Raw genomic sequence first — 24,234 nt, 5'->3', positions numbered from 1 at the left:
TTCACAGAGGGAGGATCTGAGAGATTTTTCAAATGGCAAGCAGGCATCAGGATCATAAGAACAAAGGTTCCTTGGACAAAATTAAAAGTGCAGGCAAATATACTGATCCTTCCACTGAAAGAGAAGGCAACTCCTGTCACCAAAAGATCCAGAAACTCTGACACCTGACCTCCCACAGCCAAGTCTACACTAGTAAATAATGCTCCAGAAGAAATACATCTGTAAAGTGAAACGAGGACCCAGTATCCACAGTACATGTTTTGCAGACTTCAGGCCAGCATTGGTCTGTTGCCATCTAATGAGCATCCACTAGCAGCTGGGACACATTAGGTGTGCTCCAAGCAGGCATCTTCCAGCTTAGTTTCAAACAAAAGAAATTCACTCCCGTGCCCTGAAAATGCTCTGCAACAGGAACTAAAGCACAGTAAGTGGGGACGGATCAGGAGATTCACTGTGAAAGTACATCCCTCACCCCATCGAGCACACTGGGGCACAGGCACCCTATAATGGTCCGAATTAAAAACCAAATGAGTTGCGTGAAACACAGGCCCATGAGGTAAAGCGTTAGAAATCACTGCAAATTTCATTAGGTGTTACCATCATATCTCCAGCATTTAGGGAGCAAAAAACCTATGATGTTATTGTGTTTTATCTGTTACAACAGGTACATAAGGAGCTATTCAGAAGTCATTGAGCCATAAAGCTCAGCCTGCCAGGCTGAAATTCAAAGAGCGTGTAATATGACCCAAGATGAGGGATACAAATTTTCTATGGCAGCAGTAAATGCAAGCACTAAGATACATGCTTTTTTTGAGGAAGCCCTTATGCAGTTCAAGATATAAAACTGAAAACCAGTTACTCTATCAGGCAACACAAACTGCATTTTGCAATGCCAGTTTGCCACTCCAAGAACACAAAAAGGAACTTAGCAAGTCTTTTGGCTGAGATGAGAAATGTTACAAGCATTTGTCCATTCCTGGACAAACGGACAGAGAAACAAATTAAGATCGCTGCTAACCCTTGGAGGTGCAACTGAGCATGGAGTGTGCTTCCATGCACACTGGAAGTTTTCTGGAAAGTTTAAAATAAAAATCATGCTGCATATCCATTTCTGTCCATATATATCAAACTTTGAATCTCCATTGCATGTAAACAAGCCCTAACTCATAGGCTATCACTTTCTGAAGACAAGGCTAAATATTCTGCCACATACCCCAACAAGCTGTTATAAAAGGACATCTCTAGAGAGTCAACAAGCATAAAGATTTGTGATAAGTAACGTCATATTATTTTCAAACGGGTGCAAAGGAAAATGTAAGCTCTTTCCAGTGAACTCAGCTAACTCGGAGAAAGCCTCTCCATAGACTCAGATGCTTACAAAAGCCACGCGGTCCTTGCTGAGCGGAGTCATGCGCAACCTGATCTCACCTGAGTGACTGCAACAAAAATGCAGGCCAGCTTCGACCTGCACACTACGTTCCTCTCTCAGCAGTTCAGTGCTTGACAGTGCGTTGATTTTTACTGGGCATACAGTGAGCTGTGCACCTCCTCAAAATGGATTAGGCTTTCACTTATCTCAGAAATGAAAGAAAAACTCATTCTGCCTATTCAACCTTGTTATCTGCAGTCTACTTAGCATTTTACTCCAGGTAAGCAGAATCTTCAAACTCACCTTCATCACAACGTACGTGTCAAAAAGAGACACATAATCCTTTGCTAATGTGGCATTTTCAAAAACAACAAACAAAAACGTTACTCATTTCTGACTCCCAAACTAAAAGATCCCCCCTATGAAAATGCACTGCAGCTGCAATCGTGAGTTAACGTCCCAGTGCCAAGTCTGAACTAGAAGTTGGTAGAGCAGGATCTCAATTACTTTCTTGTTCTATGTGTCTACAGCAGTAAGGATGTAATGATGTGACATATTACTTACTATACAGCAAGGTACTGAAACTATATCCCTGCAATAAGAAGACAGCTTTAGACTCAACCAGCAATCGCCTAGAAGTCACAGTGACTGAAGCTGTACAGAATTTGATTAAACATGGCTTTTTACCTAAACCTGAAACCTCAGACTCAAGAGTTCTGGTTTTAGTTCCAGCACTGCTGCACACTTTCCAAGATGGTCTGTATGAGGATTTTCAACCTCCCTCCCTTTTTTTCCTTCACTGCTACAATGTTAACATTAATACATTTACTTACTAGGACACTTCTGAGGAAATAACCAATTCATAAGACTAAAGCATTTTAAGTAGCAAGTCATTTTATTTCAGAAAAAACCCCAATTAATCCTACTTCAAAATAAACCAGCAGAACTGCTGCATGAAAAGGAACCCTCTCTGTGCTGAATGCAGTATCTGTCACAAACTGAAAACATACTGTCAAGATTTTTAATCTTTTTTTTTTAATTAGGTTTTAACAAACCAAAAAATATTAACTTAGTACAATCTAGAGCAATGAAGCCCTTAAGGAAAATTGTCTTTAATATTAATGATGATTTTCACCATTAATCAAGACAAAAGAATGCTTTAATTAAGGGACATCAGAGAAATCACTTATTCTTGAGCACTACCATCAGCTCCTAGTGAAGCTGATGAGAATTCTTCTGAATGTCAAGGCTCACCCCCATGCTCAGATGTTAGGTACTGCCTTTATCGTCACTTGTTACTCAGCTACTCTTTGCCAAACAGGTGACTTCTTTAAACCGCAGACAAACTGAGGTGGCCAGAACATGTTGCACAACTGTTAGTGTTTGTTTCGGGCACACTATTAGCATACAGAGGTTACTATAAAGCAGACACAGCTACACTGATGCTCGCAAGCCATTCAGGTATGGCTCTTGTAACTACCCAGATTTCCTTCTGGCGTGCAGAAATTTCACGGCTGCTGTGTGAACACCAGCAGCAGTCACTTCCAGATGCCATTGCATAAGGAAAAAAGTCAAGCAGGCTCAAGAGTCAGAGCTGCTGCCCCACACAGGAGTGGTTCCTGAACAGCAGTCAGGACAGGAAGGCTGCGGGATTCCCAAAGCACATACTGTGGGTCCTTTCTGTCTGGGCCAGCTCCTTCTTGCCCTTCCTCCCCCACCTACCCCACCCCCAAATAAAAAGGAAAGGAAAAAAAAGCGTAAATTATGACACAGATCTACAGGACAGCTTCACCTCTAGTGAAGCCCAACCAGAGCTGAAGGAGGTTCATCTCAGATGAACTGAGCCCAGGATTTCTAGGTGATCTTGTAACCACAGAATGATGAGCTGCTGGAGGGGGATAACACAGTAGCGAACAAAAAAATTACTTCTTGCATCAACTTTTTTAAAAATAGTGATGAAGAGGAAAGTGCACTGGTACCTGCCCGCTTTAGAATTCACATTTTTTAATAAGCCAGAAAGCTGCACTTTGCATTGTGCCTTGCACAGAAAGGCTCCAATCTATAACTCCTCTATGGTAACATAGAAAGTAGGTGAGCATTTCAGGTGCGTACATCCAGTCTTCCCAGAATTTCAAGCAACTCATCCAGTGGATGATTAATGGGAGGGGCAGATGATATATGTCTACTTGTCACTCTTGCTGCATTCTTATCTCTACAAAAGGTTTTGGTCTTTGAGCAGTTTCTTTGGCAACAGAAATCCCCAGTTTCAATAGCTGTCCTATTGAAACTGTGTGGCCCATTGTTATTCAAGATGTGATGTTCTTCCCGGACAGTTCCCCAGTGACACAGGACACAGATGAAAAGCAAGTTGCTACACATGGTTACTCTGCTGGTGCTCTTATTCTTAACTCCGGACTGTATTACTAGTCTTGTAATATTGGCTGCAGTTCCTAAAGCCCTATTCCCCAACATACACACACCTTTTTCTTAAGACAAAATTTTGTTCCAGATGAGATTAGAGACAATACAAGAGAGAGGAGGGAGTCCAATGAGTGAATTTGAGAGCAGAAAACTTTAGTTCAAAGAGCAAGGAAGGTGACATTATTTTCTAGCCTCTCTCAGATAGTCCTTGTGAACATGCTGTCTCGAGACTGTTAATTAAATACAGGTATGAATTAGACTAAATTCTTAACAGAGAGAGAACCCTAATTTGGAACGTATTAAAATAATACCAATAAAAAATGCATAATATCAACTCAACAGAAAACTACAAGTAACCTGCCATGGAAAATCTCTGCCTGTTGCACTTAAGGCCCTTGTCTCACAAAGGTAATAGAAAGAAAGCACTTAAATGCCTTTTAATTTTAACCTCAGAAATGTAGCTAGTTAGTCAAGGAACGAGCTCAGGGTTTGTCTTGAGAAAGAAGGCAACTTACTTCATTATGCTCCAAGCACCCAATCATCAGTTCTGTTAGGATAACCACTCCAGTCCTTCCTACCCCTGCGCTGCAGTGAACCACGATAGGAGGGTTGCAGTTGTTGCTGCTGTCCAACACACTGTTGGTATGGCGACGCACTGACTGTATCTCCTCCAAGTAAGCTGCAAGATAAAATGCAGGCAAGGTTGCAAACATCTATATGTCTAAATGTAAAAACTGGGAAAAAAAGAATATGGAAAAGTCATTCTTTGTAAAAGTGTCAATAATTTACATTTTTTACATCATACTAATTATTTTGGCCAGGGTGCAGCGAACAGCACTGAATCCAGCAAGTACCAGCTGAGCGTCAATTACTACTTGGGAGTCTGCTCCTTTAAATTAAATAGGTATTTTAAAAAATTAAACTCTGGTTTCCCCTCTGCAAATCTCCAGGTACCCTAAGCAGATAATTCTAGACATTACTTAGAGCAACTCCTGCTATTAACAGGCTGGGATCAAAACAACAGCTAAGTCCATTGAAACTACTGCCTGTCAAAGCCAATATTGGATGGGAAGCAAGCATCCATCTGCCCTGTTTCACCCTCCCTCCCTTCTAGAGTGAGACAGATTCTCACCCACCTCTCCGCTCAGGGTTTGTTTCTTAATAGCTATGAGCCCTTCTGGGAGGTCACTGTCTTTGTTTTCCCTGAAGCCACTTCTAGAAAGTACACGACTCAAGAACAGTTGTCTTGAGTGGCTGTTCAATGGGTTCCTAGTTTTGTTCAATGCATTCCACTGTCAAACCGCACAGAGAACCTTACATACTGGAAGCTCACCTGGTTAGATAAACACACCATAAACTACAAGTCCGATTCTGACCTCTAAACATTGTTCCAGCATAGTCTAGGTGCGTGATGAAGATGATGGACCTCATCCAGAAAGATATATGCAGATGCATAACTCTTAGACACTTAGCTTCCGACCAGTCGGAGTGGGAAGTGAGATCTGAGCCAAACTCTCCTGCCCTGACTCTTGGTGTCATGGCACTGCAGCCTGAGAAGTCATTTCGAGACAGGCAGGCTGTGGCTGGAGGCCTACCAACATCAGAAAAGCTGCATTTTAATGCACACAGTGAAATGGGACTGTACGTGGTGGCAAACAATGGGAGGACAGAGGAAATGGGGACAATCAGGTTCCAATTACTGCCATGCCCAACCGCAGCTACAGGCGTTGGTAGGAGAAACAAAGCATGAGACAAACTAGGAATTGGGCAATAGCTTCGCCTGAAAGACAGATCCCATGGCACTCCTTCGCCAAAGCTGAAATGTCATTTTTATTTTCTGCCCTGATGACAGAACTGGGAAAAGGAGGACATGTTATTTACATCAAGCTTATACCATGCAAAGGAGAGCGGACCACTAAAGGACTGTAGCTGTGTCAAGACTGAAGTGGAACTAATGGACCTTGCTGAGAGAGGACAACTTAGCTGCAACAGAGCTATGCTGCTGCAGCCGCAAAGCTTTCAGGAGCTAAGAGGGCAGGCATCTCCAATGCATCAGTACACTACGTACAGACTCCTTCAGTGGTAACTTAAAGATCTCTGCACCACGCTCTACTGTAGTGCCAGAGATGTGGCTTTATTTAAATAATGGTTGAATTCCTATTACTTAATATGGTAGTGTTTATTACATGGTAAGAAGTAGGAAGTGTTATTAACTCATTAAAGGTGAATATAATGGTTGTATTTTCAGAAATGCAGGAACCAGGACCCTATTTAATTGGGAAGGCCCTTAGCATTGCCTGGGTACATGTGGTTAGAAGAGTGGCAGTGAGTTCAAACTTACTGCATATGTGACGGAACCTTCTGCTCTTTTGCAACAAGTCCAATGCCTCTGGACTACTAAATGCTGGGTGTCAGCAATAAGGGCCTCCTATGAAACTGGAGGAGTTGTGCCATATTTCACGAACATCTGAACCTCTCTCACCCAGACCTTTCTAATCACATCTGTGTGCAGCCTAGTATCTCCTACACTCATTAGGTAGCTGGGAATTGGCAATAACTTATACTGACAGATCAGTCAGCAGAGGTATCCTATTATTTGAAATTTCTTAAGCCTTTAGCACTGCTGCTGCCTCTCATATTTCCTCCTGTTATGTCAGGTCTTTCAGGACCAAAATCCTCAATCACCTTATCTCCTACCTCTTGAGTTCCACTTTTTTCTCCGAATTGCAGCAAAGTACAGCCTAGTTGAGGCCTTTGTATGCCACAACAACAACCATCTAACATCAATCCCAGCTGTAACTAGGTGCAGTGAACTGAAACCAGTGCGAGCAACCTTTGCCTTGATGTATTTTATCATGCAAGTTAAAGAAATCTTACATAAAAAGCCTTGGACTTCTTCTGGACACCCATGGTCTGGCCAGTCAGTATACTGCAAATGCCACACTGTCCTCTCGTGTCCAGAGAGAAGATGCTTGACCTTCAGACCAGTAGTCGCATAGCAGCCAGAGTCTGTGCGGAACTTAGTTGTCACCTTGAACTTCCCGTAAGTGGCTGAGCTGTGCTTAGAGCCCAGTTTAGGCCAATAACGATGACTTTTACTTCTTCCTCCCTCCTTAAAAGCAAACAAACAAACAAACAAAAGAATAGCCATTAGTTCCTGCAATTATAATTCTTTACAGAGGGCATAAAACTCTGCAGATAAGCCAAGTATTCTTATTTCAAATTACTGGAAGAGTAAGGAGCATCCCATAGAGTAATGAAGATTAAAACTTAAAACTCTTAGCCATATAATATTTCTAAGTGTAAAAATGCCTGAAGAACTAACTCTTGTCTTGTGGTGAAAGCCAGCTACTGCCTACAACACCTCAGTAAATATTCTCCTCCTGGGGAAGCCTTTCATTTAAATGGAAGGAGATTCTCTTCAGCAACTTCTAAATATCTCTTGTTGGTCAGCCTTGGGAACTGGACAGTGACTTCATGTGCTGTGGCACTCCCTGTGTTTGCTAAAAGCAACCAGCCATAAAGCTGAATGCAGCGTTAGTTAGCAACGTGTGCCAGTTTTTATAACATAGCACATAGTTCTTGGATTACAATAGAAATAACTGTTTCACTTGGCATAAGAATAAAAAGGTTGGTTTTGTTTGGGATTTTTTGTTACATGGACACTTCTGCGGAAACAACAGCTTCTGGTCTCTCTTCAGCTGATAAGAGTGACAGTATGCAGAACTGGCCCTGGACGGGGTGGAAGTCTGTGTCATTTTAACCAGGAGCAGTTCAGCGCTCTCACATTCCAATGGAAACATCTTTCTTTGGTTTGGCCAAACTGAAGTGAAGCAGGGGGAAGGGGGAGAGGGAAGGGGGGGTTCTGCTTGTTTCGCTTTAGTACTTGCCAGAGTATCAGAAAGTTACATCGTATAGTATTACAGCAGTACAGCCATATGTTCAAACAGAGTAAGAGGAAAAAGGGTTGTTGATAGAGAAAACAGGTTACTGGAGTGGAAAGTGATGATAAGAGGAGATGTGCTCGCATCAGAAAGAACTGTATTCTGTGTTTTGACGTACCTCTTCAGCTGTGACCATGGCTATAACATTCACCCCCTGTTCCCACACCATCTGCCAGAAGTCATGGCATGTGTGTGGCAGAGGCCCTTGGGTAGCAATGTAGTGCCACTCCTCTCCACCTACAGTAACCTGGGAGTAAGAAGGAAAAAAAAAAAAAATACAGTCATGCCCAAATTCTCAGCAGCGTCTGTGCCAGAACTGCCCTTTAAACAAAAGAGATCATAATGAAACCTTTACTTCTTTGTTCTTCCACTTTTGTTCAAAATTGTGCACAAGAATCATCCTTTTGATAAGAGCAAATCTGACAAAACACAATCTTTGGTGCTTCCAAGTCCTTTCTTGATGCCCATAAACATAAAGCTTTGACTGAAATGTCACCTATTTTTCTTGCCATTGCATCTGGATCATACAGATGAAAAAAATTTTTTTTTTTTTTTTTAGGCCCTGTTTCTGATATGGCTTAAGTACAAATAAGCAGCTGACTGACTTCCCTGGGTTTGGTGACAGACCCATGATGAAAGAAAAAACTGAGCACCAGAGGGGGTGTTTACATGCATTAAGAAGGCATTGCATTGCTGCAAATCAACACACAGTCGTGTAGAAAGCCTGAATGTAAGAATGCAAATGACATTTTGCACGACGAAAGCTAAAGGCCTCTGCTGTTTAGGACCTCTGTCAACTATTTTCCACTCAGGCAAAAACTAAGGTCTTAAACAGGCTCTTACTACACTGATCACTGTTGAAGATGTGGCCAAGCTGTCCCCAGAGGATGCAGCTATGCCCACACACTGTACATAACGCGGAGCTCAGATAGGCCTGTTGCCAGCTAGTGATGAGATCAAGACAGGCTTCATTTCAAGTTACTCTTCCTCACTTATGTTGTGTTTTTCAGTTCAGAAGCTGCAAACTAGTATAAAGTAAATCTAGCACATTAAATGGCTTTCAAATGCCATATGAAATTTAAAATTATCTAAAGCTGTAGTCATGTAAATCTATTTCCCAATATATAACTGGATTACCAACCTCATCTTAGAGAAATATTTGTATATTTGCATGACAACACATAATGAAATTATTTTTAAAGCACTAACACACAGATTTACACACTATAAATTATGTAGTGCCCTGAACAGACCCAGCATTACCTTGATGCTAACCAGTGTAAAACACTGCTTCATTTACCTGACTGAGGCAGATCTTCACACTTAGGCAGTTATTAAAAAAAACCAAAAACCAAACCCCACCCCAAACAATAACCCAACCAAAAACCAAACAACCAACCAAAAAAACCCCCACTTGTGTATAAAAAAAAAAATTATTTTATGGCAGATTATTTGCTATACATCAGGAAAGGTTTATAAAAAAAAATATTTTTTTTTCAACATTTTAGGTAAAAAGCCAAACCACTTTTAGAGCTACTAGATAACATTTGAAAATATGCTTACCAGAGAAAAGGAAAACCAGATGAACTATTTTGGAAAGTTAAAATATTTTTCCTTCTCAGGCTAAGACCTCCTAATTCTATGTATTAGCCCAGAGCCACTTCTCACAACAAAGTTACAAATCCCAGAGAAGATGATTTACAACAGGAATACTGACACATCCGTAAATATCAAGGTGCTGGCGGACAACACTACAAGGAGCAATCAGTAACTCTGACAGGTTTAACCACATACTACGTTTGAGGTACGGGTCTTTGAATACGTTTTCAGCAATAGAATCAATTTATTTGTTATTCAAACAGCTGTTCATTAAGCTGAGATGCTTGGGTTTTTACACCTGTAACTAGCATAGCATTTGTACGATAACAAATTTTTCAGTGCATTGAAAACTGTTTTCAACCCTGTACGTCAGCTCATTTTCTTGTTTCATACTATGCAGCGTTCTCCTCTTTGATGATTAAAATCTGCAAGACCAATGCAGGCAGAGTCCTCAAGTCCTTGTACGAGGTGGGGATGAATGTAAACTGCACAGCACTAACCGGCATCTTGCACTTGGACTGATCTTCTACTTGCATGCTTGTCTGCAGTCGTGAGTGCCGGTATAGTATTACGGAGCTTTTTAAGTTAATACTGACCTGACCCAAACAGTCAGATGAAGCAGTCTTAAGAACTTTTTTGCTTAATCTATAAATTTAATTACAATTTTTGTCTCTGGTGTAGAAGACAATCTTTGTACCTTAACAGTGAAGGTCAATGGTAAATAAGCAGAGAAATACTGTAAAACTGTGGGGCTCACAGACCGAGCAGTGGGAGCTGGAATCCTCCAGGCATGGATCTTATCAGGATGATATAGGAGTTTTCTTTGCCTACTGACTTCTCTTCCAAATATCCAGCCTCCTGGCACATGATATGAAAGGACCATAAATAGTCTGGAGGGAATGCAATGCCTGGAATGTTTATGGCATTCTAATGCCCTAACTGCAGGATATTAAAAATTGAATATTGGGCTGCAAACACACACACACACACTGTGCTACTGAGGTAAATTTCACAGATGCGATTTCACCTTCTAAGCAAAAGCACATCTGCTTGGCTTCCGTATGCGCCACTATGAGTGTGAGAGTCAAATACTGGCAAGGGCCACTGTCATGCGCTAAAACATTTGTGCGTGTTCCTGTGTGCTCTATGAAGGCAAGATGTGTGCGTTTCCAACGCTGACACACAAAATAAAATGTGGACTCAAAAACTAGCCAGGGAAAATTCTTTTCTGGCTAGTACTGTACTGCTTCGTGGGCATAATTTATGCTAGGAATGTCCTTTTTTTGGCCTCCTACAAAGTAGATGAAAAATTTTGGGCTCAGAAATCCATCATCATAGCAACGTCTGATTATGCAAAAGCTCAGTATCTGCTACCTACCAGGCTATGTAGAAAAGTGATAAACTGCCAGGATCCTGGTTCAGAAATTGTTTTGAATCAACAGGATTTAACACTGTAAATCACAACCAAAGAGGCCAGCAAGTCTTCTGAAACTTTTAAAAGGCTTTTACTCCAGGAATATCTTAATTTAATAGGATGTTTTATTTATTATTTTTGAATTATTTCTTTTTAATTTGGATTTTGACAATGAGAAAAAGCAGACAGCCCTTTCTGACAACAAGAGAATCTGTCATCTGAGGGAGAGGAGTGCTGTTACTTCTCTCAGGGTAGAGTAAAAGCCAACAAAGGACTTTGCAAATAGTACTGGAAGCTTAAAGAAAAACAAGCATCTGCAGCCACTGCAGGGTAGTTCACTGTTAAAACTGGCCACATTTCTAAGTAACAGTCAGATCATATCATATTTCTACATTGAATTAACAACAAATCTGAAGTTTCTTGATAAAAGTTATTTTGATACATGTAAGTTCAATGCAGTACCCAATCAGAGACACAGGGATCTCATTAGTAAGGTGTTCTTTTTATCAACGCATACTTGCTGTAGTCCCCCAGTGGCCTGCAAGGCTATTGGGACTCATAAATCAGAACACGTACTGACTGCTCATTCTTTCAGGTACAGGGTCATGACAACTGTATTACATTGCAGGTATTGGGGCTGATCTAACACATTTTCATGAGGTTTAAGAACCATGGCATCTCTTCCTACATTAACCAATACAGACATTCCACAACCAGCTGGCAGAGGTGGGCATAAAAAAGTAAGGATGCCTCTTTGAAATGACCTCCCAGTCTCTAGCAATTAAATCAACTCATGCATGTTAGTTGATAGAGATGCCCATGCTGACACAAAGGTACAATGATGCATTCCAAGTTACCTTTTCAGAAGCTTCAGAGGTACAGAAAATGCTGCTGTGCATCCAGAAACGCAAACAAAGCTTTAACATACCTTCATTTACAAAGCAAAGTCCAAGAAAGCTTTTACCTTTATGTGTGAAGCATTGATGTAGCCTGTATTATTTTCTTTGGTCGGCACCAGCTCTACTCGATTCTCCTCATACGGAACTACCTCCCTGATGCGGTTGCGCTCAGTGTTTTCAGGCAAGGCAGCAGTGGTGAAGATCCCATCTGCCTTTTTCTTTGGAATCTGCTCGTATTCTGTAAACACCATCCCCTCTTCCAACTTCCTCTTCAAGATTTTGCACTAAGATTTAACAGAAAGGAACACCAGTCCATTAATTCTTCCTGGAAGAATGTTTACCACTAGACCCATCCATCTGTTCTCTGAATTTCAATATATAGCCATAGCATTCTCTCACTCGCTTCTTTTTTCAATTGCAGTTATCTGAGGAAACACGACACACTCTTATTTCTACTGAATGAAACCACAAGCAAATTTTACATTTTTACATTCCACCTCCACATTTTTTAAGACTGATACCATAAAAAGCAAAACCATGCTAAATACACTCCTGGTTCAGTACGAATTTGTATGTGATTTCACCGCAACAGATACCTGTCAAAATATTTTAAATTTATCTTTTTAGGAAGAAGATCATACTGCGAGAAGTGTGATGTGGTCCACATTTCAAAATACTCCCTAACTTGCCAGTATGAAATTTCTGTGGTCGAACACAACCCCACATACGTACAGGCAGAGGTTAAGTTCTGTCGTCTGCGTACCAGACAACACAAGGCTGCAAATTTCCACCCAGAGAGCCAGAAAGATTCTTTGCAAATATGTGTCTCAAATCTTAATGGCAGCAACTGGTTTTAATTTCCGAAATTCCATATACATGCACACACCCGCATGCACAAATACCAGGAGGCAAAACTTTTTTTTTTAAATTTAATCCCATTAGAGATGTTAACTGAACTCCTTAGGTGTATCAGAACATGAAAGACTGTATCTATGGATGATCACTGTACACTGCCTGATCAAGTGAAAAATGTGCAAAATGTTAGATTTACAGCTTGATCGTGTACGACATCGTACGGTCACGTGAAACAGTGAACAGTCTCCATTTTCACTGACTTCAGTAAATGTTCAAGACACTTAACACTTTGCCAGTATCCAAAGACACACCAGTGTTAACCACAGACCTTTTCCATTAATGGCTCTGAAAATTTTTAAGAGAAATTTTTTCACATTGTAAATCAAATTTTAATATTTTAGAAACTTCATGCTGTTGGGAACAAAGGGAATGAGCAACATTTCATGAGCCTCCATCTTACCCTCTCATCCATTGGCACCTTGGCGACTTCATCCTGGCTGTCCTCTGGCACTGGAACCCTAGCAACTGAGAGTCCGTTCAGTGCTGCCAACATCAAGGGCCTCTTCTGGGCCTCCAGGCCTGCCATCTTCTGCTTTTCTAGATTCTTTTGGCAAGAAAAGGCACGTTTTCATCTCTGTGTGATTATTTATAATGCCAGTAAAATGCTGGAATGTTTTTTTAATCTCCAAAATCTGCAACTCTCTGGCCAAGGAATGCAGATGATCACCATTAGCATCATAAATTCAAATACAACCTCTATTCTTCCTGTTATTCCTCAAAGGCCTGCTCCTACATGAGCACAGAATTTTAATTTCAAAGAAGTAATCCCAGCTTATAATACAGTATACATGCCATCAAAAGATGTACAAATACAATCTCAAGCATTTTTCTGCAAACGTTATTCTGAATGTAGGACACTCAAAGCATCACCCTGTTACATGAAAGTAGCACTACTGTAGCCAAGATACCTGGGGCATCTTTTAAAAAGCAATAATTTCAATCTATTGCAACAAACAGTAAAACACATGCCCATTGTTTCTCTTCTGTGATGGTAGTACTTAAAATGAGAAGTCTTCTGATGCACTCGGCTATTATGGCGATTCAGTTAGCACCCATGATATATTTTGCACTAAAAACTGAGCTCACATATCCCAGAAACTGAATGTAACAGCAGCCAGGGAGGGATATCATTTATTGTATTCATGCATCATATTATGCTATGACATGGAGAATCAGAGTACGAATTTTAAAGGGAAGCCTGGTTCTCAGCATGCATTTGGAAGCTGTGGTCACCACACAGGCCAAGCTCAGCTCCTAGAAACACACCACTGAACCTGAATGCCCTCAGACATATGTAACAGCTTGATTTTTCAAAAGCCTGTGAGCTTTTTCCTCACCACTGTGTTTTTTTTACTTAGTGCTCTGGAGAAACAAACAAAAAAGCCAAACAAAAATCCAAACCCACTCTGCTTTCTTTTCATGCTTTCAGAAAGCAGGAAGATGCAAGTATTTTTTCTTTGTTGGGGATTTTATCATTGTCACTACTTGCAAGGTCAAATAGAAAAGTCTGTGTTTAAAAGATCAAGGTCATCAAATTACCATTAATATAACATGTGATTCTTATGACAAAAGGAAGGTCTGCATGTGTTAAGACTGCTGATCTAGGCTGAAACCACCTTAAAAGCTTAATGCTAAGACCACCCCTTTACTTTCAAAACAACAATAAAAAACCACCTTTTGACCAAAGGCTGATCTGAATGATTATGCAGAGGAAGTGTACTCAAATAACATCTCTAAGCTCTCTTCTCACCTTCCTTTCCATCCTAAAATCCTTTGGGTTCCTGCTTCTCAATATGTTTTCTTTCCTCAGAAGATCAAAAGAGCATATATATATGCTTGTTGTTACACCAATGTCTACAGTATTCATTCATGAAAGGTTATGTTTCATAGTCAAGTATTTATTTTATGTTTAAAGTTTAAGATTCTGCAAGGATTAAATTCAGTCTCCATGATACAACTTAGTGATTCCTAACCATTACATCAGTGTAAGGATCCCCAGTGAACAAGGAGCACTATACCTACGTTTAGAAAATTTCTTTTAATATACCGTAGTATTTAAATCTAAGTAGTTACTCATCTAGTAGAACATTACAAACTCTTTTCCTGCTCTGGACTGTTTAGATGTTTCATTAATTTGTTTCAGGAATTGCTTTTTGTTTCAGACCTCAATTCTGAGAAGAAAAAAAAACAAACAAAAAAACTACGGCACAGACGACTTTGCTTTCTGTGAGTACGGTTGCACTCCCAGGTGTTACATCAAGCACATACGTAAGTCACTAAATGGTAAGCACCCCTCCTATTTCTGCCATTGCTTGCAGTGGCACTGCAGCCTTCAAATACTTTTTACTCTGAATTCATTGCAAGTTTAAAAGGACCCTATTTCTCATACTCGAGTACATTTTTTAAAGAAATAAACAATCCAGGTCCTCAACCACATAGCCTCTACGTGTGCTGCTTCTGTAATTAGATATCTGATCGCTCATTTAGTTATTGGCAAAACTGGCAATCCCTATTCTACAGCTACCAGCGTTTTATTCAGATAAGTACGTTACATAAAGTGGCAGGAAAGACAGTCAGATCATTTGAAAAGCTCAGGAGCTTCCATTATGTTATGTATCGTGCGATACTTAACTCGACATCCCTACAAAGAGCCGAAACGCAATCTCCCGCCCATCTCGGCAAACGCGTTTCAGACTCGCCCTGCTCTCAGATCGGTGGGGGCCCGAGCACCGTGCGGGCAGAAGGGGAGCGGGCACGGAGGGGGGCTTTGCAGCCTGCCTCCTCCTCGCCCGGCTGCGTGCTCTGCCACCCGCCCCGGGCTGGCACTGCTGCCAGGGTGGTGGCACCGTCAGCCGGATCAGACGCAGGTCTGGCCAGCAGCCGAGCGACCGCCGCGGAGGAAGCAGGCAAGCCCAGTAGCAGTGCACGGGACCAGCCCCTTTGGTGGCCAGACCGACCCGCGAAACCAAACCGTATGTGGCACTTAATATCAGACTGCCTAACCTCAAGCAAATCAACATCTTCCGCTCATGCGTTCCCCGCAGTTTACCGATCCAACGGTTTTCTGGTATGGAAACTGGCCTGTACGATTACTAATTTCCAAGAAGCCACTGCAACAGAGGAAGGCACTTACCCTGATCATGATTTCTCTTTCTATAATGCTGTCCTCAATAGAAAACATTTCAGACACAGGCCTTTCCTTGACAGGTTCTTTCTTGACCCGCTCCTTCACACTCGTGAGGTCAGGCTCTGAGATAGAGGGCCCAAGCGAAGACCCGTTTATTGCCATTTGATCAGTTCGAGAGACACTAATGGCTTTGGAGGGCCCCGGCCTCGTGGCCTTGGCCCTGGCTACAGCCACAGAAATACTAACATGGTCCTGCCTCAGGGCTCCATTGCTGACACTTTTCCGAGGCCCAGGATACTCTGGAGGAGGTTTATTTGGTATTCTAGCCAAGGCAGCCTGCAGCTGAGCACTGTACTCCATGTTCTCGTGGAGAGCTGTTATCCGTGACACAGATTCTGGGGTTTCCTCTTCCTCTTCGCTTTCGCTGCTGTGTATCAGCATCGTGGCATCGGAGAACGTCTTTTTGTGATGATAATGAGGAACTTGCTGAACTTCATGCCCCATCTGAACTGACTCTTCTGGCTGCACTTGCTCCCGCAAAGTGTTCCTGCGCGGCAGAGGGGCGTTTAGAGTTTTTAATGCCATGGCTTCTATACCACGGACCATATTACTGATGACCTCCAAACTATGGCGCTTGTTCACGGCTGGGTGATGCTTCACTGCCATGAGGGGCTCACTGACCTCCTGCAGCGACTGACGGACGACCGGCGAGCTGTCCTCCTGGAAGGTCTTTACTGACAGCTGGACTTTGCGAGTGACCAGGTCAGGACTGCTCCCACTGACATACTTGTGCCGGTGGCTCGCCAGGTCCGGCGTGCTAGTGGCAGGACGTGGGCGCGGGTACGGAGGCGGGGGTCTGAAGAGATAGTTCTTTAACATGTGAGCCGTGTTGTAACTCTGGCTGCTCTGCAGCTGCATGTTAGCCAGTTCTGGTGTGCTGACAGTGTGGGATATGGCACTGGCTGCTGTCTTACTTTGCGCAGCATTATTAGGGTTCATTTGGTCAGATGGAGTGACAGGCTTGTTGTAGCCACTACCCTGGGGCCCGTATGCAATCGTATAAGGATGTCTCTCTCGAATCTCAGGCTGACTGTAAACTAGGTCTTCCGTCTGGTTATAAGCATGTGTGTTTCCAATATTGAGATTCCTCAAAGACTGACTTTGGCTATCCATCTGGATCACCCCTCTCTTCATTTGCCTCATGACAGTTTCATAGTCTGGAGTTGGCCGGTAAGATGGTACTATGATTGCGCTATGTCTGTGGCTGGGGATATAATCTGCTCGCATGATGTCACTTCCAGGGATGCTCAGATTTGAGGACATTGGAGATGCCTGGATGAAGTTCTGTGAGCGATTGAGGGAGTTCATGCTGTGGGCACTGCATACACTCCCATTGGGTCCATTACCATTCAAGTAGCTAAAGTCCACTGGACACCTATCCAAACTGGTCTGAGACCTACAGTAGAAAGTTTCTTCATTTCCATGGAAAATACTATCTGTGTAGAGCAGAGATAAAGACATTGATAATTTTAACATACAAGGACTTGTTCAACGTTAACAAAACTTCAACTGCAGTCTGCACCAACGAATACAGAGACAGCTTAGTGTACAACTGCAGGGAACATTTGGTCTTGAGAGCATCCTTGAGTCACTGAAAAAGAACTAAAACAAAGCTAGTCATGTAAACACTCCAACAGTTAGCAAAACACGGTCATTCAGATCCTTGTGGGAGACATGAAAGGGGAGAGAGAGGAAATGTTTTTGCCTGGGGTGGCAATGAAGAATAAAGGGGCATCTCCTCCCTCAGCATCCTGGAAGGATTCACCGCTGCTGCCACCTTAAAAATCCAGTGCTGCTAGCCTATGGTAATCCTAAAAGTTCTCTTGTCTTTTCTGTTGATGCACCGTTGTCTGTGATTTGAAGTAGCAGAGGACTGTGAAATTGGAAATCCTACTTCAGACCAATCAACAGTTTTGAGGATCTGAAGTATAACACAGCAGGGTGATCAGGACTTGGTAGGGGGGGGATCAGGGGGAGGAAAAAAAAAAACCAGAAAACCACTCTACAGATGCACTAAAGAGTATTAAATACTTCAGCAAAGGATATTTGAGAGGGAATCAAGATGGTAAAGATGATGTCCTGGATTACAACTTTACTGCAACTGTTTGTTGTTGAAAATCTCATAAGAAAAGAGTAGCAGCTCCCAAAACTCTGAAATCAGCTAGTTCTTCAACAATATAGAGAAGTCTGTGGTAAAACTAAGGGAACTTTACAATTCTCCTAAAATTGAGAACATCCCCCTTCAGATCCTCAGCTTCAAAGTAAAATAGTAGTAGCCACTAAGTCAAATCTTCTACTGTATGCAAGGAACTATACCGAATGGCTCCTTTCAAAACTTATCAAATTCTGCCTTAAAATTAGTCAGACCACCACAACATTATCAGGTATGACTAAGAGCTCCTCTGCCAGTGAGAGCACTTCAACTGTACCTCTCATGAACTGCAAAGAACGTAGCCTAACAGACCTGGCTATGTGTATTCCAAAAGGTGGTGTGGTTAAGGGTGTGAGACTCAAGGTGTTTAGGGGCCGGGCTCCATTCCCAGACTTGATCAAAGTAACCTGGTACAACCTCTTAGAGAATTTATTTGTCAAATGCAGGGGTAAAAACAGTTAACCCTCCTTACATCTGTAAGGCTAACAAAGCAGACAGATGTTGGTGAAAAAATCAGCAGAAAAGACTATCTAAATACACGGTTTTGTGACAAGGACGCTGTGATTTCTCCTACAGTAAAAGATATTTGCTGTCTCCTTTTCCCTCACTCCATTTCTCTCCCTGGCCCCAGCTGGCACTGCCTTTGAGTACAGCCATTACACTTCCTTTAGAAATTATTTTTTCAGCTCACTGAACTGGAATACCAAGTTTAACGTCCATATAATCATGCACAGATATTTTAGAGAAATCTGAAAACTGAAGTTGGACTTTAAACAGAAAACTTACTGCAACATTAACTATAAAACTGCTAGCTCTCCTCCAGCAGCAGCTCGCATTTGACTATGACGGCATTAGAAATCTAGGCATAAGGGTTACGAGCTTCTTTGCATACACATAAAATTGAAGTCCATTAAAGGAAAAAATATATGCTCTAAGTACCTTGTGAATTATGTGTTTCAGTGTAGTGTTCTCCACACTGGACATGCATAGGAGGCAGTATAAATGGATGTTGTCTTGGCTGAAATAAAAGCACAAGGAAAAAAAAGCATTAGGCACTTCATTTGCTACAATTTTTGCAGCTGAAACAGGAAAAACGGTTCTATGCCCTTTCCACTGAATACTGCTCTTTCTTACCCAGCCAAAGACACATGGCTTGGCATTTCTTTATAGAACAGAGAATAACACTTTGTAAATTGTTTGCTAAATTTTGTTACAGAGCCCAAAGCTGACCAGTTAAAGACTCTTTTAAGCTCAACCACTTCAGAAAACAATATCCAGACTCCCAGCTCACTTAGAACTTTTCAAAAGTTTATTAAAAGCCCTTGCCCTTGAAGAATTAAAGCAAAACAAAACAAACACTTAATCAGGAGAGAAGCAGAAGATGAAACAAATTCAAGGACCTAGAACACTGTTATACAAGCAACAGCAGCACATATGGACTTAAAATAACTCTGCAAATTATACGAATACCGGATTCCCTAGATAACGAATTGGAGCCTTCCTCCAACAATCTGCACTGCAACAAGCTTTTTAACACAAGTATCACAGGGACAATTCAGCATTAAACCAGCAGGATCCTTTGCAGTGAAATAAATCACAGTTGATGCCGTATTCACCAGCTTTGTCCATTGGTAAACCAATGTGTTTTGCAATCACATTTTACCACCTGCACTGTAATGTCCTGTCTGGTGTCACTGAGCAAAGCTTATAAAAACATACTTTGATATATGAAGTAAGCAGAAAGAGAAGGAAGACACTCTTGTCTCGTGAATATGTCTTCCTTTACAGCAGAATAAGGGCTTTTCATGTAGGCTGATTCAAGTAGTTCAAGCTATTAAGGAATACTGTGGAAGCCCAAGGCAAAAAACAAATACCAAATAATTTACCTTTGCATGCACATGCACAAACTGAGCACCACGCAAGTTAGCTACTGAAGAGGGGGTGGGGAAGGGGTTAAATTTACATTTTCTATGGAAATGGGGAGAAGGAATGAGAATCAAAGAAACTGAGCGCACATATGAATTCTTGCATACAAAATTGCTGTGTTAAGCCAGAGCTGGAAGATGACAGGAAATATTTCTGCTACAACAATTACTTCCAAGGATATAAAACCTGACTCTCACTGAACAATCTGGGTGAAGGAGCCTGCTGCTGACAACCCAAGTAGAGGAGCTTGGTCTGGAACAAACCAAAATTTTGGAAAGCCTAACAAATGGAGGCAGAGGAAAAGTGCAAGGCAAAAGAAGTGACTTCTACTGGGAATGTATAGAACTGGAGCACCCAGTTTTCTTTGTGATATATGTTGTGGAAAGTATCTGCAAGAAATAATTAGGAATTACTCTTTTTTTTTTTTTTTTTTTTTTTTTAAGGCCTATCTGCCTCTTCTGACAGAACAGGAGAAGCTTGAGGTCTGCAGAACATCAATATCTAAGTTAAGGATCACTTAGAATTTTTTTTTTTCTTTTAAATCAGCTAATTAAACATATCATCATATTAAGATCTCCCACACTGAGAAGGTTTTGCTGGAAAACCAGCATCATTGGGTGGCCTGACAGGAAAAAGAAACAGAATAAAATGGCTTTAAAAGTAATGGTTAATAATACAGGTTCACCATGATGCCAAAACCAATATAAAGGGTCTTAACCTGAAAGTAATGAACATGATCCTCAGCGAAGTGGTAGAGCCTCACCCCAAAGATTCCACTTCACTTCCCATTTATACCTACTGATTTATTACCGTACAAGACAAATGAATAGGTAGGTGTATAAAGGTATGTACAGTGCAGACAACAGTCAGGAGGGCTTTTTTTTTTTTCCCCTCCCCAAAGAGAACTGTTCCAACAAGTTAACAAAACAATTATGAAAAAAACAGTTAAAAGTTCAACATGAACGGTTAGCAGCCCAGTTCACTTTTTAATTGATGAGCACACATTCCTCCTCTTGTCTTCCCAAGACTTTGGTTTTTTTTGTTGGGTTTTTTTTTTTTAAACTTGCTGCATGCTTATGTTCAAAACATAAAGAGGCAGCAGGATTTGTTTTTCCTTTGAAAAAGTAGATTTCCATTTTTCATATCTAATATAGAAGGCAGCTCTCTTTTTCCCCTTGTGATATGTCTAAGGCCATAGCGTAAGAATGCAAAGCACATTTCATTTCTTCACCTTCAGTTTTTCATAGTCATCTCCAGGGACCAAACTAGCAGATACTAAAAATACTATAAATATGCCTCAGAGAACATGATACACAGCCTGCATATTGTATCATGACACCTTAGAAACATGCTAAGAATGAAAGGACAAAGAAATCCAGAGTCAGCTACAACAGCTTTTCTGCCAATGGCTGGGAAACACAGAGTGCAACTTTTAGATCTAATGGACCATATATATGAACACAGGAAAATAGCCTGTGCTGAAATCTGCAAAGATAAAGCTATCCTAATATCAGTACCTGCTTAACCTTAATTTTGGAACATTTTCACAAGCTGTAACCACACCACGGGGAAATGTCAAGAAAACACTGCTGCCCACATTAGCTTTCTGCCATGCAGCAATAGGCTAATGGAGTTATCACTCTAGGAAGGTCTACAAAGCAGGTATGACCTATATCACACATGAAAACTGGCAACCTGCATACAGATAATATTGCCCTCTGTCTAAGGAATCCGCAGTGTTGTTGCTACTCTTATTTAACAGATTCTGAATTACTGTAAGAAATATTGACATACTACATGTTAAAATTGGATCCAAAAAAGCATCCTTAGAACTGACTGGGAAAAAAAGACATCCACAGACTTTTTTTTTTTTTTTAAGATTTCAGGAAAAAGTTACCCAGTTTTGTCAGATTTATAGTATTTATGGAGGTTAGTTAAAGGGAAACAAATACAGCTTAAGAAAAACTCTGAGTCACAACCCTGTACTGATTATAATATTTTTACTTAAAATCACAGTACTTTCCCACAGAAAACAGGCTCTTAACCCAAAAAGCTGGTAAATTGTAAGTAGACTTCATACAAAACCATGGGGAATGAAGAAACGTGAAATGAGAAGCTGTAAAATTATGTAACAACTAGGTTTTGATGTATACAGCACAAGACACTTCAAATTCTTTCTAGGGGATTATTTTCTCTACATATTGAAATAACCTCAATCCAGTAGAAAGGATGCTCAGTTTCTGCAGGGCAAATAAAAATAAAATGCCTTGAAGACTGTAATTTTTAATACTCAGTGGTGATATTATCCAGTTAAATTAATCAACCTGGGCAGCCACACCCTTGAAACTCATTCCAATCATATTGCCTACAAGAAATGAGTTAATGTGCTTATTTAAAATTTAGAAAGTATTCCATCTTATACAATGCCCCATACTATTAGAAATGGTATAGACATTCTTAAAGACCCCACTGTGGCACATACCAAGGATGACCTACTCCAAGTGGGCCGTCGTCGGATAGGGGGAGGAGAACTTGATTGTCTGTGGAAGAAAAAGTAAAGAGAAATACTAGAAACTACAATATTTCAATTCTGATTCAAGAATGAATGGGAAAAACAAGAGATGAAGGATCTGTAAGTATTGTTCATTAATGAGATTTTAAAAATATGAACAAATGAAAATAATTCAGGTTCTTCTCCAAATACAGGAAGTATTCCAGTTCAAAAATATATATGCCTTCTGTTCATGATCCTATTTGGCTTACTTGGAAACACAAGAAAGAAAAACCCTGGTTTAAAAATGAATCAAACAAGTCTCTTAAGCAGTAAAAACTGAACATGGCGCACACAGGCACAGTCTCAGGTTATTTAAGGTAAACATTAAAACAATGACAATTTTATGAAATTTATAGCAATCACTCCAAAGCAATGCACACAGAACGGGAGGGGAAAAAAAAAAGCACGACTGATCAAATTATACTAGCAGAGCCACATACAATGTTAGAGTAGCCAGGCGCAGTGGAAGGAATAAGGAGTGTAGGAGGAAAAAAAATGAGGAAGGGAAAAACAAGTTGAAGGAGGCAGAAATATAGTGCTTACGTGAAGAGAGAAAGGTGGAATTTGTCCTCTTACAGTTTCTGATCTGGTGAATGATGTTATGTGCAATTAGAGGAAACGCACGCAGGAAAACAAACAATTATCATTTTAACACAGAGGACAGGAAAATTATTTGGCTAGAAAACACACATTGGCATATGCTGTCATCAATACCTGTGGCTCTAACACAGAAGCAGATACCACATGAGACTGTGGTTAAGGAGAGCAGTTCTAATGGCAAAAACATTTTTAAACTCCAGTTATTTCACTCAGTGACCTCATGACATACTCTATCTTTATTAGTCCAAATATCTGTAAGTTGTATATGAAGCTGTTACATACACCCAGTTCATGGTACCCACATACTTATGGCTCAGTGTTTAGAAATCAACACAATCAAAAGCTATTGCTTCTGCAGTCTGAATATGAATGGTAACAGAACAGTCCTCTCTGTTGACCCCAATATACAGCTTCAACTGGGAAATATTCCAAGATGGGAGACTATGGTATTTTGTTTTCTTTCTTGACTGTCACAGGGGAGACAACCAGGAGCTTCCTTTGAACTCAATTCCTCTGAAACCATTAAAATTAAATTTAGTATTGGACTACTGAAATGCATTATATGCTGCGAAGAAACGTCTTTTCTGGTCTTCCACTCACCTCCCAAGAACTGTAAGCGCCATCTGAAATCTAATCAACATCTCTTTTCTGTAAGTGAAAAAGATCATTCTAGGCAGTTCACCTCATTGGTCTCTCCAATAATCTAACTCACTGTATGTTAATATAATGTGTGCATATATAATATTAGAAAGCTACACCTTCCAATCTTCCCTTCATCGTTTTGGCTTTATTTTCCAACAGATGGCATTACCCAGCCGAACAGATGGGATGTCCAGCTCTAACTAGAGCTGTTGGTAGAGATGAGACTTCTTCATATCTTTCCAGCTAACCAACCTGGTAAGTTTTGCAAGGAATTCATGTTCTCATTGCTATACAAACCCAGCACGTCACGAAAATTTCTCAAAACTCTAAACTTCTGAAAGCTAAATTTACCTCAAACTAAAATTGTTGTATGCTGGTATAAAGGAAACATCCTCAGCTAACAGACTTTTGACTTATAACTAAAGCCTCATGAATTCCTCCTTCAGTTAGGATGAATCCACCTGTATGAGAGGACTAGCTCAAGGCCAGTAAGTGCTCAAAGCAGAGCCTAAAGGGGCCTTCAGGTTCAGATTTAGTGTCTCTGCTGCGTTGTGCTAGTAGGGCTATGCAACTTAACTTTCCCAGCTGTCCTTCCTCGTTTGGCGCACATAA

At 40.9% G+C, this 24,234-nt stretch overlaps 1 protein-coding gene across 2 annotated transcripts in view; it reads right to left on the bottom strand.

Moving 5' to 3' along the window:
- Positions 1-24,234, bottom strand: part of PTPN14 (protein tyrosine phosphatase non-receptor type 14) — a 124,115-nt gene that overhangs the window by 7,541 nt on the left and 92,340 nt on the right. For both annotated transcript variants that reach the window (XM_030034928.2, XM_030034929.2), the window contains exons 11-18: positions 22,309-22,366; positions 18,840-18,918; positions 15,695-17,184; positions 12,962-13,105; positions 11,712-11,930; positions 7,853-7,981; positions 6,668-6,902; positions 4,306-4,469 (exon numbers count right to left, since the gene is read on the bottom strand). In XM_030034928.2, coding sequence (XP_029890788.1) covers positions 4,306-4,469; positions 6,668-6,902; positions 7,853-7,981; positions 11,712-11,930; positions 12,962-13,105; positions 15,695-17,184; positions 18,840-18,918; positions 22,309-22,366 — 2,518 coding nt within the window. The remainder of the gene's footprint in view (positions 1-4,305; positions 4,470-6,667; positions 6,903-7,852; positions 7,982-11,711; positions 11,931-12,961; positions 13,106-15,694; positions 17,185-18,839; positions 18,919-22,308; positions 22,367-24,234) is intronic.

Source organism: Aquila chrysaetos, chromosome 13, assembly GCF_900496995.4.
Source record: "Aquila chrysaetos chrysaetos chromosome 13, bAquChr1.4, whole genome shotgun sequence".
In the NCBI taxonomy this organism is placed as follows: domain Eukaryota; kingdom Metazoa; phylum Chordata; class Aves; order Accipitriformes; family Accipitridae; genus Aquila; species Aquila chrysaetos.
The sequence above is the reverse complement of the archived record's forward strand: the minus strand, read 5'-3'. Positions and strand labels throughout refer to the sequence as shown.